The 18,050-nt window shown below is 45.3% G+C and overlaps 1 protein-coding gene across 1 annotated transcript in view; it reads right to left on the reverse strand.

Annotated features, from left to right (window-relative positions):
• Positions 1-18,050, reverse strand: part of LOC146186779 (uncharacterized) — an 80,482-nt gene that overhangs the window by 12,621 nt on the left and 49,811 nt on the right. Inside the window, exons 5-6 of the mRNA XM_084608114.1 lie at positions 3,095-3,272; positions 1,503-1,687 (exon numbers count right to left, since the gene is read on the reverse strand). Of these exons, the coding sequence (XP_084464240.1) occupies positions 1,503-1,687; positions 3,095-3,272 (363 nt within the window). The remainder of the gene's footprint in view (positions 1-1,502; positions 1,688-3,094; positions 3,273-18,050) is intronic.

Below are 18,050 nucleotides of genomic sequence, written 5' to 3' on the forward strand. Positions count from 1 at the left end.
GGTTGTCTGACATCCATGTGGGAATCGGCGCACCTCAAGCATTCTGTGAAACATTAACAGCAGCGAAACCTGAGATACCTATAGACAGGAGTTTAATGATGTTAGCCCAGCTGGTGAGTGGAAACCTGCAACACATTATTTATGTTTATGTTATCCTTAGTCATAACAGGGGTCTATAAAACAGCGCAGCGAGTGGCGAAGAAGAACAAAATAAAAAGAACGATTTAACGCTGTTTGAAAGAAAAAAAATTAGAGGAAACTTACGCTCCACCACAAAGGTATGACAAGATAGCAGCCAGCGGCTATCTGGGGTGATTCCGCATTGAGAAATCGATTAGATGCAAGGAGGTTATATATAACCTCTTTGTGTAGACGGCCAGTTTGTACCCTGGTTTGCATTCAGAAAGCTGCTTTGAAACTTAGAACGTGGAGGCTCCATTTGTCTTAGCAACGACGCATCAGGTCTCGATTAGTTCCGGTGGCCGCCGCATGCTGCCGCCAATTTTCCGTTACGTTTTTCTCAATTCTGAGCTGCGGCGACGTCGCTTCGACTGAACGATCTGTATAGGCTATCGCGTAACAAAGGTAGCGTGGATCATAAAACAAGCATTAGCGTGTGATTATTTAGTTCAATTTAAGAAGAAAAATATATCGGCCCGACGTGCAGAAGCGAGAAGCTAATAGCAGATAGCTTAGTCGAATATCACTTGTATATTGGGGGCGCCAGAGAATCGGATGGAGAGAGGAACTGTGAGCTCTGCTGCCGGAAACCAGACGTATGGCGATGAAAACACAACGTTGGAAGGGCACGGTTTAGAACGCGCGGGTATGCGTACTTTCGTTAGTAAAGTTTTAAGGAACGCGTGTTTAAAAAAAAAATGTTGCAGCTCTGGCTTGCGACTTATTCACGTGACACCTTTTACCAGTAGGTAGATCATACACTTCCCACAATTTCAGGCGACTGGGGCAAAAGTTTTGTCCCGAAATATTTTTTTACGCACATTCGCATTCCGTAAATATTTTTCTGCCTTCAGCTCATTGTGTGCTACAGCGCCCTGAAATAGCACCTCAATAAAATGAGATGAATCATTTGATCTCCCCGCTGCCTAAAGCGCCGGTGTAGACTTCTTTGTCATACACTTTTCAATCGATTATGCTTCCTTGCGCGCGCTATTCTGGTGAATGACTGATATGAGCTATATGGTTTTTTTCTTTTTTTTTTTTTCACATTTCCGAGAACTCAAACACACAGGCTTCTTTCTATGATGACGTGCTCATCGAAACCACTTACAACTTGAGATTTCGACTAATATGTTTGAAAAAGGTCTTCAGTTGGCTGTCTGCCCCCCTCACTGATTCCTACCGACTAGAGCATGAGCGGTGCCACTATATGGACTGTACTAACGCACAGGAAGGACGTGCGGCCTGCGCCTAATCCGTCACTGACTTTGGACGGATATTTGTCAACCGCTTTGTAGGCTCCAAAGGCGCGCCACGCTTACCAAAGTAGGCGACCGCGCCATACTGCAGCATGGCCAGGCTGAGCTCGTCGGTGTCGAACACTTCGAGAACCTCGTCGAGCTTTCGGCGGAAGTCGGAGTCCAGACCACGCCAACCGTGCACGGGCCGCTGGGGCATGCAAATGGCCGGACGCGTGTCGTTCAGAGCCACCTCGCAACCGGGCCACCTGCGGTGCGGATAAGGGGGTGTCACACGGGCAGGCAGGATTAAGGGCCACATTTTTAACCGGAAAATGAAGTGTGGGGTGGTACCACGTTTCTCTCATCACACGAAACGTCAAGGCTGCTTCTCCGCTCCTAAATGTTTATGCATGTATATGAATCAAAGCGCATTCATACACCGTTTGATGAGCACAGCAGATACGGAAGGTGGTGGCAGAGATAACAGCAATACCATCACCACATGGTAAACGAGTTTTGTTTTTATTATTGTCAAACGGGTCTCGCCGCATACACTACATCCGGATTCCTTCAATGTTATGCAAAGCAAGGCAAACACTTGAAAAACTACCACACATCAGGATAGCACTTTGCTTCGTGCATGTATTATTTATTTATTTTATTTATTTTACAGGTACTACCAGCCTTGTTATCAGGCCTTTGACAGGAGTGGGCAGTTCAGGTGAACAGAAGCAAGAACAGCAAACAAGATACTAGACACTGAAGAATAAATCATAACAAAAACACAGGAGAATATCTACATGATGAGGTCATTTGACGAGGAGAGGCACATGTAACTATGGCTTGGACGCAAGTGCGCCGAGGAATGAAGAAATAGTTGGGGAATCAACAATGTCGGCTGGTAACGCATTATATTCACAAATAGTACGCGGAAAAAAGGAATTTTAAAATGCGTTAGCCTGCACGAATAATCTATAACTTTTTTGGTATCATATATAAATGAAAAATAATTGTTTCTTGTTGCAGAGGGGCGTGGGAGGCGTGCGCGGAAAGGTTATGGGGTGATATTCAACTTCCGGTTCAAGAGGGTATTCGACGGAACAGCGTGCTCATTACCGGAATCAGAAGGACGCATGAAAGCTGTTATATGCACTCGAGGCTTTCATGCACGCCTGAAGTTTACGAAGCACGAACCGCGCAAACTCACATTGCAGGACATTCACGGGTGTATAGGTCCTATCTGGCTGAAACTTCCCCCGCACAACAGCGCTCCTTGTCACAAGCATCTGAACGCACCACAGCACGTTCGACCATAAAATCGACAGAACTATAGTACGCTATGGGCTCCTTATATAGCACTCGTGTGAATCTGGAGCCTAGAGAAAGCGGCACGGTTTTTAAGGCGTTACAGAGAACGTGTAAAATGATAGTACATTTCCGCAACACCTTCACTAGCGTGTGCAGGTAGCCACAGTATTGTTTTTTTAATCATTTTCCGAGAAGCACACTCACTTCTTAATCTCCCCCTTTTCCTGCTGTCTAAAACTTCAGTTATGACCAAAACTGAAGCACTTGTACTCCCCTGTGTACTTTGACGACGAGAACAAATTGATGAATGAGCGGTATAATTAATGACTGCAATAATTTGTAGTTGCTATTTATTGACAACTTACCAGTAGACGGCCGAGCGGAGTCTGTTTCGCTCGGCGAGCAGCCAGATGGGCTCAGCGCTTTCCCACCAATGGGACCAGGGTGCCGAGCTACCCGCCGTGGGCACGCCCAAGAACAGGTCACGGCGCTCAGTGTCGTACATGGCGTCGGCCACGATACCGTGTGACTCCGGGTACAGACCTATCAGAGAAAATTGAAAAAGAGAACGAGAAATATACAAAGGTTGAGAAAGGAGGAAAGGATATAAAGTCTACCACCTCTTAACCAAGTGGGTTACACAATCACGATTCATAAAAGGCGTTGACAAAAGCGCAGAATGTAATACTTTACCATGTTGTATACGGACTTGCCAAGAAAACTAAACCATACCATGTAAAGGAATCCTAACGTAGGTTTATTAGACTGTGACCCTGTCCAGCTCCCATCTTGCGGCATGAGTGTCTTGGTTTCGATAGCTCGTTAATTCAGCCAATGGAGTCCCGGACTGAATACACAATCAACACTTCCCCAAAAGCCCTAAACCATTTTCCTTACATAAATATTTTATACTTCTACTACTACAAAAGCGCAGGTAAGGCTTTTTCGTCTTGAAAGATTTGTATGTGCTTTATCAAGATGGCAAGTTTAAAATCTAATGATGCGTTATAAGCAATCACTGGCACATTTAGCCTTATGGCTAATTTGTACTACTCACATTGCAGTGTAAGTGGCTGATAAGAATGTTTTGCCAATGTGACTCGTCACCATTAAACATATTTTACATATTTGCATGCAGCTCTTTCAGGGTGAATGACAGCCACACATCCAGCGCATGCCGCGCTAGTGCGAAAATTGTGTGCAAGTACCGCCCTAAAATAATGCTAACCATAACTTGCTGCTTCATATGGTAAGCGTAGAACACGAAGTCACGGTTCGTAGGACGTCTTATACCTCGACTAAGCTCAAGCAATGTGAAAAAGACATCTTCAGCAGGTGTCGCGAACATTGTTACCAAGTGGAGTGATCATCGAAAGTTCTGGAACAATAGGCTAGAGTATGTGGCATCGGTTGCATAATGAATAATCTGTCTGCGGTTAACTGTCTCAATAAAGTAAATACGGGTGAGTCGGACGCGGCGGCTGAGACGCTGTGCCATAATCCTGACACATATTTTAACGGTAGTTGTGTTGTTGTTAGTGAGCGAGCTTTTCTTATAACAGCGGCCCTCATACGTGGGCTCAACTGTATTCTCAACGGCTTTGCAAGTACTTTGCCTATAGGAAAGTGTGAACATAGAGTAACCTTCGCTGTCGGAATTCGTGTACTGCATGCCCAAATTTTCAGGGCGTTAGCTCAAGCTAGCCCTATTAAAATTGAAAAATCATTATGTGCGCGATTCATGCCCACATGCATGCATGTGGGCATGCAGTATGCGAATCCCGACAGTACTGGTTCTCTCATGTTCACGTGATCCTGCTTTCAAGGCACTTGAAATTCTGTTGAAATAGTCGAATCCTCTTATGAGGGTCCTGTTACAGTGAAGACTCCCTTATTACTAACAATTACTATCAACGGCGGAAGTACCGCCAGATTATGGTTTGGTTTGAGTTAGTTTAAGAAGTTTAACGTCCCAAAGCTGCGTAGGCTATGAGAGATGCCGTAGTTGAAGGCTCTGGCAATTTCGACCACCCGGGGTTCAGTCAAAAAGCGGTCGCCGCGGCCGCCAGAATATGTATCAGGTCGTGATACTGAATTCTAGACAAAACTAAGATATGTGGCCTCATCACAGGGGTACAAACTAACGAAGAGGCGTCTATTGCCCCCACGGTGGAAAAACGCTTGCTAACCCCTAGCGCAAAGAAGAAAAAAGCGAAACACACGTCCAAGCTCTCATGATCCCACTTAATCCCCCCCCCCCCCCTCACCCACATACACAGATCTCAATAAAAAGAAGAAAACAGTAAGCGGGCGCACTGAATCTGCAGCCAACCCGAGGCACAGCGAGTACCGCCAATCGGAGCCAGTCGGAGCGTGATAGCCGTTTAAACTGTAAAATCGTTGTAAAAGTGCACATGGGTCACGAGGCTGAGTTGAAAGCAAGACTAAAACACACGGTCGATTATCAACAAAACACCGATTTGAGAACTTTGAATACCAGACTCGAGGAACAGTTTGCTAGTCTACCCGGTCATATTGCGTGTGTAGAGTGACCAATTGAATATCTACCTGCTGCGGCGCTGGCATGCGCATACAGCGCGCAAACAGCATGTCTGCATCGCCCTTGTGCCGAGCGATAGAACAGAGTGGGCCAATTTGCGAAGGCTGAAATCAGGCAGGGACATATGGTATTCGGGTAAACTTCTAGTTCCCGTCTGGGTCTTAGGTACTGCTGCTCTACTTCCGCGCTAACGTTTTGTCAAAGACCGAGAAGCACTACTGAAGTGTCGCTTTATATGGAACCGGCAGAAGAGGTTTCCACAAGGGCGACTAATATTTTGGGCTTTCAGTGTACATGTGTTGGGATTGCTTATAAGCCGGATCCTTTCAGCTTTGTCGAAGACGGAGCGCGAAGTTACCGACCTCTTACGGGTTTCTATGAAAGCCTTGATTAATATCAGTATTACCTAGTGCTTATATAAGTTATTCCTCAAAGAAGCTGTTGGCTAGGAGCTTGCGACTTCATTTCAAGAATTTTCGCGCTACGATATACACAGATACACAAGAAAGCAGGAACCACGTACACAGGACAAGCACGCTTCCTGCTTCTGCGTGGTTCCTGCTTTCTTTGTGTATCTGTGTATATAGTAGAGCGAAAATGCTTGAAATGGTAAACCAACTAGCCGCCATTGCTGCTTTGCTTAGGTTGCGACCACGCTTGAGAACTTAACAAGCGACTCTATGGGGTCGGCTTTAGGAAGTTCGCCTTGTAAAATGAACTTTTTAAAGAAATACACCCCACTGTTGTCTGACCGTGCATTTCTTGCCTTTGTTAGAGCTAGTGCGCTTACTGCGAACTGCACGTGCAACAAAGGAAATTCGTTTGATCGCTAGGTTCTTATAAGTAGGCTCGATGGTACTTCCAGGCTCAAATTCAATGTTCTTATTAGACTGCAATGCAGGCTTTTCTCTACTACTGGTGCAGTTTCGTCGCTGTTGGGCTGTACGACAACGGAATTGGAAAATATTACGCTGAAAACTAATACTGACGTAGTTAAGCGCATCAGTCTTTACCTAAACATCTTGTTGTAGAGATAACTAAGATAACATCACTTCGAGCACGAAATAACAAAGTGAACAGAGACCTGCCAGCGTTCACTGAGAGCCTATACATTTTGCTAAAGCAACAATTCTTTTTTTTTTCGATTTTTGTTTCCTTTTCATTTATTTTGCTTTCTGCTTCCATCGCTAACGCTTATTTGTCAGCAGTGTCACCCTACGTCGTGGCAGCTCTTCCGGAGGCTCAATGCAGATGCTTTAGGCCATCCTTACGCGTCCGAAAGCCGCCTTCGCATCGTCCGCTTGCTTTCTCGTGGGGCAGGCAGTCGTGTCGGCGTCAATCACGGTCACTAGGCGAGTTCCTTTCGCTGCTCTAAGCAGGCCAAGTTTGCCTACCGCCTCCCTCTACTCAGTCAGGCTCCCGTCTTCATTGACGCCACTTCCTGAGCTCCGCGAGTAGAACTAATGGGCTGCACTTTGTTTTTGTCGTTATTTTCTACATTATAGCGGAGAAAGAGAAACAGAGAAGAGAGGAAGAGCACCACGGGGAGCAGCAATTAGCCTTGCATCGCATTTTCTTTTTATCTGAATACAAGACTTTCCCGCGTCTGCTTCTTCTCTCATATTTCGTCAATGTCGCTTTGGCTAGCCCTTACAAGAACAAACAACGGTAACCTCATTTTTTTCTTATACGCTCACATCAAGCCAATGTAAAAGTTTTTGAGGTATTTGAACAAGCTGACGCTGCAGTTAAAAACTTTTTCTTTAGTCCAGTTTCAGCACGTGATATAGAGCAAACTTCGCAATCAAAGATATTTTCTGCTGGTAGAGAAGTTCAGCGGGACCTATACTAGCGGGAGCTCAGTCCAGAGAGTTATTGCAGAGACGTTTGTTCAAAAATTTGTATTAGTTAAACACAAAGATGAGATAGTCGGTGAAATTATCGAGCAGCTTCGATAGAGAGACTGAGTGACCATTGTATCAGCACGCAGTCCCGTGCGTTGACAAAGAAAGAATTTAAGACGTTAAATTTTGATTAACCTCCTTGACTAGATATCTTTGGTTGGTATATTGATTGCTTGAAAGATGTGGCTGGGACGCACGTGCTTTGGTTAGGCTGTGGGTGTTGTAAGAATACGTGTTCTTCGAAATAAAATGAGTATCTTTCTTGTCCCGCTGTTTTTGCGCTATTCTGTTACAAATGAACAACCAACATGCCCAAGCTGCTGTGTTTCCTTTTGGTATCGCTAATTGGGATAGGAGGCCAGAGACATTTTTATTCAGCTGCCCTCTGCCCCCTCTCCCCCCCCCCTCTCTCTCTCTCTCTCTCTCACACACACACACACACACACACACACACACACACACACACACACACACACACACACACACACACACACACACACACACACACACACACACACACACACACACACACACACACACACACACACACACACACACACACACACACACACACACACACACACACACACAAAACGTTTTATCTAATCTTGAGTAGATAAAAATGCGGACACTTTCTTTCTTGCCGGTTAAAAATGGTTACTTCGGTTAGTTTTAAGCGGCATAAAGTCGTAGTGTCAATATGCTTTTACTGTTTAACAATATAAGAAAATCAGTGTCGTGGTTAAAAAAAAATTAGAAATGAACCTGTTTGAATTACACCAGGCTGTTTGTCCTTTGTGTAGTTAAGCGGGAATAAGACAAGACTACCTCAGTGAGCAAGCCGATCAGTCTAGGCTTTGATTAGAATATACGCACAAGTTATACACACGCAATCGAAAAACAGGTGTACTCATCATGATAACCTCGTCACAGTATGCACGGGATGACGTACTTGTTATTGTTTCTTTTCTTGCTCGCGAGTGAGTATATGTTACCACTTCCGAGCTCAGCTAAACTACTGAGTCAGGGACTCTTCCGGCTTGCTGCTTTATTGCACCCTCAGGACTTCCTCCATGAGTCAGTCGTTGCAAACTATGAGCAAACAGTAAATATCAACTCCATTCGCCACAAACATTTTGGTTTCAAAGCTCAGTATTCTAGGCATAAGTTGTAGAAACAATTGGTATAAAATAAAGGTTTGGTTTCGGTTTATGGAGTTTAACGTCCTGAAGCGACTCAGGCTATGAGAGACGTCGTAGTGGAGGACTGCGGAAATTTCGACCATCTGCGGCTCTTTAACTTGCACTGACAACGTACATCCCGCGGGCGCCTTGCTTTTCGCCTTCATCGAAAAGCAGCCGCCGCGGCCAAAATTCGATCCCGCATCCTGGGCACACTAGTCGAGCGCCGTAACCACTGCGCCACCACGGCGGGTCGAATAAAATAAATGACCAGAACGTGAAATGCATTAGGACGGCGGCGCCGAGCAGTTCTCTCAGGCGAAAAAACCAAACAAAGTCAGCTTTGTCGACACATCTATACCCCAGAAAGGAACATGCCTTATGCGATGTTTCCCCTATTGATCAAGAAAAAAGTCTTTGACTCAGCTCCTTTTTGACGCTGAGCTCTGAGCGACATTACCTTGTTTACCTAGCAGCACCCGCGTCGAATAGTAGGCAGCTTATTATAGCAGTTTAGCTGCAAAACCTGCAGCTTTTTAATGTATACGAAGGCTAGACAGTGGAGCTGAAAGCGACACTGAATAGTAGCAGAATTTTGTTCCTGAAACATTTCTAGCAGAAGCACTAGCTCTCCAAAATCAATAGAGACGCATTGAGATGGGCCTAAATTTACAACTTTGTAAGCCGAGCCAAAAATGATAACTGTAACAAGAAAACTTATGGCGGCAAGAGCAATTGTGCATGTTTAAATTTAGGAGCTGATGTCAGGGCGCCAAGAAGTAGATTTTTCTCATGGGGAAAAGTGTGAAATTCAGGTTGCGCCTAGCATTGCTGCTGCAACCTGGCTGCAATACAAGCCCAGGTGTTCACGGTAGCTGCTGCACTGCATCTTGCCCATGGCCGCAGTTGGTATGACCTTTCGCAAGCTGCCTCACTTGGACACAATTACCCTGGTTACTTTGAATGGAGAAAAAGATGTAGTCTTTTGAGGTAGAATAAGTGATTCATTTTGAAATAAAGCTTTTCTTTTTTTTTACAGTGTATATCTTAGTACATGTGCAACGAAGTTCTCCTCAGAAACAAAAAAAGGGTTGCGACACTTATTCGAGAAGTAATTCAATCAAAAGAAAGGAGCTGCAACTAACACTGAAACATACTTAATAAACCACCCTATTTTGAAAGTACTGTTGTTAGACAACATTGCTCGCATGTGCACCACTTCTGATCCTAATGTTTTTTTTTTTTTTTTTTACTTGTCAATCCCTTCTTTTTTTATGCGCATGGTACATTTGAGAGCCTCTTTACGAAATAAGTGGAAAGCTTGCGACACACCGCTGACTCTTTCAGGCGAAAAGACCCGGTCATTCGTCCATTCTGCTTTATTTCTTGTTTACGCCGCTCTATTTTAGTCGCTGCCTACTCGTGTAAGTGACCTAATGGACTTCGCATCTCCACTTTCTGCTGCATTTTTCTGTCTCTATCTTCCACCACAGCCGAAGTGCAGCGAAGCGACAAGACAACCTCGGCACACCAGACACCAGCATGCTCCCACGTAGGCAGGATGCCACGTGATGGGGAACTCGTTACGAAAGCGGCGCTGCTTGCGCGTTCTTCAAGTACCGAATGCAGCGCCGCCACGCGTGGCCAAGCGTTGGACACACTGGACGCCTTGTTTCGACACATTATGCGAGGCTCGTACACAGTGTTGCTCAACTATCCCTAAAATGAATCACTCGCGAAAAGGTGCAGGCATCGAGACCGCCACTGTCGGAGTGGCAAGTAAGTATTTTCGAGCGTAATAAAATAGGAGTGCAGACTCCTATTTTTCTTGTGTCCTAACTGCTACAAGAGTTCTAGCGGCGAATTGGGTTTTCAAGCTCCATCGACGCTGCCTCTTGCGTCAAAGAAGGAGTTATTCTCCCATGATTGCTACATGTATACGACAGCGCAGTGTCTTCTATTTCACCATACACTGTATGCAACAGACAGAGCCTCCTACATCTTATTGTGCACAGTCATAAAATGTGTACGCTTCTTAAGATGCATTATCAGGGGGCGTGTTTGCTAGTTGCAAGCTCTAACTAGAAGCTATGGGCATGGAGATATTCAATACGCCTCATGAAAAGAAATTAGCCTTTCCGTTCCCATTGGGCTGACATGATGCTTGATATACCTAAACAACTCAACTTCATTGAAAGCACCATCGCTTTCGGGGCGCCAGATCTCTTTCTACATATGTACGGATTGAGTCTACGCTTCAGTACCGACAGATTCATCTTGTCTGAACAAGACAATGTCTGGCGCTATTCTGGTATTTATTTATCATCATTTTTTATTTTTTTTGTTCCAGTACCATAAAAGTACATTACGTAAAACACGCAAAAAACAAATATAAGAAAAAAAACGACTTAACGCTTGTTCTTTACGAATTCTCTGCGTGGATTCTGGATTCGCATGCAGTGTGTCACAATATGAAATTACAAGCCTAATAAAGTCGCTACAAAACGAAAGCTGCATTTTGCCGTCCATATCTACCTCCGTATGTGGAGGAAGCCTCAGGTTAGCACACTGATACTTCCCTTCAACTATTCTTAATTTTGCCTTCTGCTCTTCACAAGTATCATATCTCCGTGCCTTTCTCTACCACTTATCCATCTGCGGCTGTTAGCACCGGCTGCGGCAAACGCGAGAAATCTCCTCAACAGCAATAAAGATGCTGCTTCTCCCATCCCCATCGCACTACACTTAATACGAACATCGCTACGGAGACTCAGACAAACGTGTTTGATCAGAAAAGTTCTCTATAGTTTCTAAAACAGAGGTGAAGTGTCAGTTGGACAGGTGCTATTTCTTTTTCATCATCCAATCAGGACCACGCTCAAAGCATCATTACCAAGTGGTCTTAGATGCTTTCTCTCTCCTCATCCGTTCCGGGGAGCAATTAATAAGTGAACAAAATGCATCTAAAAGTCAATTTCAAAACGCTCCAAACCATCCGAGGCGTGAAGGAACAGTCCAACGCTCAGTGCCTTCATGGCGTCTTCGCTAGATCCTCATCGCAGTGAGCGCGCGACGACCCCACTGACGAATGCGCGTGGCCACAGTCCTCACGGTCGTTCTGGTTTAATGGGGCCAAGGAAAACGGTCAGGCTAATCTCTGTAAGAGCCTCTTCCAAGACGAGAAAAAGAGGCAACGTGGAAAGGCGCTCGCGAACAGCACCCGGTGAATGTATATCCACCGCTGGGACAAAGCGATCATTCCGAGATTAGCAGATCCACTTTCGAGCAGACTGAGAAAGCGGAAGAAGCTGATGAACGGCTGGGGAAAAGCGCGCAGTTTTACATATGCGCTGGGTGCTTGTCTGCGCAGTGGTGTTGAGCAGGCTACTATCTGTTTCCGACTCATTCGCGTCTGCCCGCACGTCTAAGAGGATGCAAAAGCTGCCATTGCATCTTTCAACCTAAAGATGGGCTTTGGAGATGTGGAAATCGAATTTACCAAATTAACAGCAGAGACGTACGAGCAAGAGAAGAATGAAGTACCAGTGACATCAAAGCGGAACGTAAACAAAATGTTTATGAACCTGCACAGAAATGTATACATGCAAGGAACTGATTTGGTTGGCCGTACAGACAAAACAAGCGTACTTAAGGATGGAAATGACCTTTAGGCGATTAACTTGACATACTTCGTGGCATGCCATAGCTTCGACTAGACATAATCAATATGTTTGTGTCAGTGCAAATTATGTGTAATTGTGATTCATAAGTGCTTAAAGCTATCCACATGCCTTAATTTGTTGCATCTAATTTTACAAAAAAGGTCAGCATGCTATTGTTAGTAAGGTACCGGAGCGGACAAAAGTAAATGGAGCATGCTTTTTTCTTCTACCATTTTTCACGCGTTGCATAATTGAAACTGGCGGTTGTGGTATGTGAGAACCGGTTGTAGACGCCAGTGCCCTTTCATTTGGACAAATATTGTTTTCTTATCTCTAGTGCTGAAGGTGTCATTTTAATTTGAACGGAAATACATGCTCCGCGCACCTGTACGTAAAGGGAGATTTAGCATAAATGATTCTTATGTACCGTGCACTTAAGATGGACTTAAGATGCACTTAAGAGATGACCCCGACCGCGGCGGCCGCTTTTCGATGGAAGCAAAAAGCTAGCCAGGCGCGCGTGGGCTGTGTGCGATGTGAGTACATGTTACCAAACTCTAAGGGGTCAAAATGTCTGGAGCCCTCCGCTACGGGATCTCACATAGCCTGAGTTGCTTTGGGGCGTTAAACACTCTAAAACTAAATTAAACGAAGGTATAACGCATGTGTACACTGTTTATCCCGATCTGGTCGCCACTTCGTGTTACTTATGAAACTAAGACTTTAATTGCTTAGACAGAGATTTTAGAGCCCAAAGCATTAAATCACAACTCCACCTTTAAGGGCATAGACACGTTGGCGTTATTGGCCTCCATGTGCCGCTCATCCTGTGCATGCCTGCCTGGGAAACTGCCAGAAAACCCGCCAACGGGCCTGCCACCCAACCTGCCTACCTGTGCACCTGCCTGAAATCTCGCCTACTCGCCTGCCCGCCCTGAATGACGTGCGTTGAGTTTTCTCCCCACACATTGCCGCCAACCACTGAAATCTTTATTGTTGTTTTCAACAGCCGCTAGCACACGAACTTATCACTGTGATTATAGCACACGAAACGATCTTGTTCATCCTCGTTCTTGCGAGACATGGCTTTATCACTTTCAATGTAGCGTGAGATGCGCAGAGATATTTCCGGAGTGATCTCAGCGAAGCGCAACTATTTCCGTATCGTTTAAGACTTCTTCAGGTTCCTTCGGCCGGTTAACTAGATGGTTCTTGACCGACTTTAAATTGAGCAGTGCCGAATTTTGTAGGCATTCTTAGTTCAACGATCAGCGAGCAAGTTTGCTGCTATCGCCGCCGCCGAATTGCTTAGTTCTTTTGCGGGCGCAAGTCAGTCCAATAAAGTGTTGATTTGAGTGCTATTGCACATGTCTTCTCTTTTGTGTTAGTTTTCTCCACTTAACCCACATATAAAGAGGGAAACTACGACATAAGAGCGGGGTGTTGATGCGTGGAAAGAAAATAGAAAAGAGTGGAAAGGTTTGATTTGGTTTGTGGGATTTAGCGTCCCAAAGCGACTCAGATTATGAGAGACGCCGTAGTGGAGGACTCCGGAAATTTCGACCACCTGGGGTTCTTTAACGTGCACTGACATCGCACAGCACACGGACTTCTTGCTTTTCACCTCAATACAAAAGCGGCCGCCGAGGCCGGAATTCGATTCCGCATCATTGGCACAGTAATCGACCGCCCTAAACACTGCGCCACATCGGCGGGATTAGACGTAAGTTGAGGAAATAATGTATGGTTACAGAAAGGTCATTGCGGCAATCAAACTGAATTCTGAATAGTTTTCTTGCATGCAGCAAGAAGAATGATAATATTGCCGCGGCCAGCGAAGAAAATGTATGGGTCACACGTACCCGAAAAGGCACAAGTCACCACCGCGCTTAAGTATACCAGCCGTTTAGCAAACAGTTTGGATGGATGGAGATGGTTGACCCCATTTATCTTCCTCTATATAATCTTTTTGCAGATATCGGTACGCATCAAATAAAAAGAATAAGACTTTTCCCAAGCCTCAAGAAAAAGCTAGGCTGCGTCTTTGGTGTCTCCACTATTGATGTGAGCTGAGACCATCGCCAGAGTCGGTTCGGTTTGTACGGCAAATGGTTACGAATCCTGGCCAGACCGGCGAACTCCATCTTTTCGCGTTGAAAGCGTTGCAGTCGCAAAAGAGATGGGCGATTGTGTTTTCCCCAACCAAAGACGTCGCAGTCGCGAGCGAAAAGGAGTCACTAAAATAGAACCCGATCGATGCTGCCCCTCGCGGTGACCGGTGTTCTGCGTCTCATGCAGTCTCCCGGATATTGACACGCGTTATCACGCTGACATATCCGTGAAGCGAAGCGCAACTGAAGCGTTAGAGATATCTGATTTAGCGAGGATATTTAATGGTTCTTAGTGCAGTTGCTTTTCAGAAACCTCAACTAGCAAGGGGAAAAAGAGCGATTTGGAAGAAGGCATAAGGAACGAAACAAGAACGTTGTTTACATAGCTTCTTTAGCGGAAATTTATTTCTGAAGTACGTAATTGGACAAAAGTTTTCAGGCTAGATCTTTTTGCTTTTGATCGCATAGCGGAGCAATGACATGGTGATTAATTAGGAATTTCTTAGACTTAATGTTTGATTCTAAGGCACTGTCGTAGCAAACGATGCAGTGCGTGATTTTGACATTAATTGCTCGTCAGCAGAGGAATATTGTAAGATACTGCTGCGACCGCACTGATGGGAATGGTCTAGTGTTCCGACTCGCCCCAATATCTTGGTTGTAAAGTTTGTCCTGCTACGACTGCTATAAAGACACAGTCGACTCCACTTTTGTAAATAAATAGTACAGAAAGGCAAACATCCCGAGACATTCCCTACGCTTATATTGATTGTTGTCGTGAAATGTTACGGTATGCAAAAAAAAAAAAAAAAAAGAAAAGGAGATAAGAAATGCTTTACTAAAAAACGTTCCCCAGAAAACAAATATCCCCTTGCCGAGAATTTCAAGCTCAAGTTATTGGTAAGGAGAGAAGAACCGGCGGCCGGACTCTCCAAGAACTTTTGGTCTTCAGAGTGTCGAAAGTGGTGCTCTATGCATCTCGAAAGGAAGCCTTGTGAAAATGGGTGACGTTCGGGCCCATTAGTATTGAATACTTAACACAAAATGAGTCACCTCCCTTCGCCTGTCCTCTTTTATGTGTTCCTCCACACTTGCCCTTCTGGCGTGAGGGCGTTTCACAAAACATTTACATTGGTGCTAGTAGTGATGCCGGTGCATGGGGTACACATACCAGGGTGAGCCTGCACTATCATGCTATTTTACCTAGCTTTCCGTGCTTCGTGAGAAGGATGTAGTCATTTTCTTCGACGGTACGTTTATCGCACATTGCTATGTGGCCACAGCTAGACTGTTTATCTTTCCCCTAGGAAGATCAGATTTGGACTAGTACTGCTGCCATGCAAGCCACTGTCAACAGGCGCACTTTCATGAATATAGTATTAACTTTAATTTATAATTACCACTCTCCGCAACTGGGCCGGTTTCTTGAAAGTTTCATGGGAGCTTTGGACAAGCAATTCAACACATTCGCTCAACTAAGAGACCCGTGCGTCGAGACACGTATGCTTTTAACCATTTCTCCCGTTCCGGTCGACGTATCCTTGTGTACGGCGATGTATCTGACATGTCCCTGTTAAACAGGAAAATTGTCTAGGTGTATACATTTTCTACATTGACTTACATCCCGAAAATAAAAAGTAAAAAGGAGTTAATGCCGCTGCCAGGTAGCTACCTCTATTTTTATATTCGTTAAAAACTAAACGTATATTTAGGTTCGAGGCGCGCTTGTTGTTCCGACGGCTAAAAGGTGAAGATCCTGGCTTTGTAATCTCCGTGCGTTAGCTGTGTGCGGTTCTGCATTAGCAGACTACCTCAAAAAGAGCAAAGCTCCCCACCATGCCTTTTCCCACGATTTCTTGGCACAAAAGAAGGAGGTGTGTTGTTGATCGCTCTCAATCACTTTATTTCGGGACGTAAATGTGCAACCGCCCGTTGATCGCGCGCGCGAGAGAGAGGCTCTGGCTCGTCCCAAGCTTTTCCCTGCCAGCGCTACCAACGGAGAGGGAAGGACATTGGAGGAAGTGAAATGTGGCGAGGCGGAGGGGCGGGGATGGTACCAAAGCGTCGCCGTTTATAGGGCACCGTAGCCCTGGCCGGACCATTAGTTGCCCAGCTTGCCGCAGCCGCCTTCCGCTACAGGCCGCGCGCCATACGTCACAAGCACGCGACGAGATAACTTCGGCGACGCAGACGCAGCGCAGATGGGCGACCCGTCGCTTGCTGCTGCAGGCTGCTGCGCGGAAGGAAGCAAATCGCCAACATGTTTCCCTTACTGGGGAGTCTTTCCGCGTTGCCTCGATGGAAGAAACCGAGACGCAGTTACTTGGCTGTTTGTGATCCCGGTGCAATCATTTCGGGAGGTACACATAATTTAGCGGCAGTGATACTAGATTTTGCAGTGTGGAAATGGTTCCGAGATCGAATACGCTTTGATCCCATGAAAACAGCCCAACCAAGGATGAGTGTGGTATGTTCGATTGGTTGGTGAACATCGTAGCATGCGTTCTCTGTCTATCAGCGGGAGGCGGCGTTAGCGTGCAACGCATGCACGGAATTGCACTGCCTTTCCGTGGCGCATAACGCAATTCCCAAATAAGTTTCACCAAAAGTCTTAGTCTAATACAGCTACAAATTGCCATTGTACTCGGACTCGGATGAATGTCGTAGAATGCGGGTAAGTGGAAGTGGACTCGGACGCCCTCTTTCAAGTTTGTAGTTCGTCTTTACCAAATACTAAGATTTTTTTCGTGCTACATTATATTAAATCGGGATAAGGATTACTCTTAGGTTTCGGCAATAAATGATAGCGGTAGCTTGAAGACGCACATCTTGCGGAAAGGCTGGCTTGGCAGTGTATTCTTCCTTCATCAAGTAAAAACTTTATTTGTTTTAAGCCATCGATGAGGGCTCAGCAATCCACATGCATGTGGATCAGTCAAGAAGAAACCTGTATATGTTCAAAACTCGCGAACGTGGCTAACTTGTTGGTGCCAAATTAAATAGACCAAAGCAAGGCTTTCCGACTCTGTCCCTAAACTAAGCTCAAGCGGAGAGTAATTTTTTAGAGGGAAAGATTTTCATCCAGCACAAAACATTTAAAGATTATTCCAGGCTACGTCTGGATGGATTTCATGCACACATTGTTAAGTGCGTATGCACCTGTGGCTCTTGTTTCTCTCATAGGAGCTGCCATCAAGCTTCATGACAAAGCTATAAGGTTACATGAGTGCTTTTCTGCTGTTCGCGGTAAGCTCAGAGTAGCGAAAATGAGGTGCTGTGCTGGATGTAAACGAGGAATTGGTCTGTTTTGGAATGTTCAACTTGGTCACACGGGAGTTCATACACTAGGGCACAAGGCGAGTACAGCTGCGCAGCAAGAGTAGCTGTGTGCATCAAAACGTATCTTGTATCGGTAAATTAGTGGGGTAAAGATATGCAGAAGTTTGCTGTATCTACTCGCGACACATAAATTGCGTGTAACATTGGCTAAACATCAGGCTTCAACCAACTTTCAGTTGGCTGTTCCTGTTCTTATGGTTCTTGTTCACTACACTGGCAACCTGTCTTACGATCTGCACTCATCTATGGACCGACTGACTCACCGCCCGACCTATCAATTGGGTTGATCGGTTTCAGTGATCTAGAACGCTATATACTTGTGTTGTCAGCTCGTCCGCAGTAAAAATGCCTTAAATCAATTACAGTTGTAACACGTGCGATTAAATGGCGCTAAATAAGCGTTAACGCTAATACCGATAATACCTGCACGCAGTGGAATTTATTTTCCAAACAAGCAGATGCAGAACATTACCCAATGTCTCAGTTGTCTGCGGTAACAGCATACCTACATCACCCTGCTTTCTCCACGGATAGCGCAAAAAGCTGGGCCTTATGCCAGCTAGC

This window comes from Amblyomma maculatum, chromosome 6, assembly GCF_055883805.1.
Source record: "Amblyomma maculatum isolate TAMU_Amacu chromosome 6, ASM5588380v1, whole genome shotgun sequence".
Classification (NCBI taxonomy): domain Eukaryota; kingdom Metazoa; phylum Arthropoda; class Arachnida; order Ixodida; family Ixodidae; genus Amblyomma; species Amblyomma maculatum.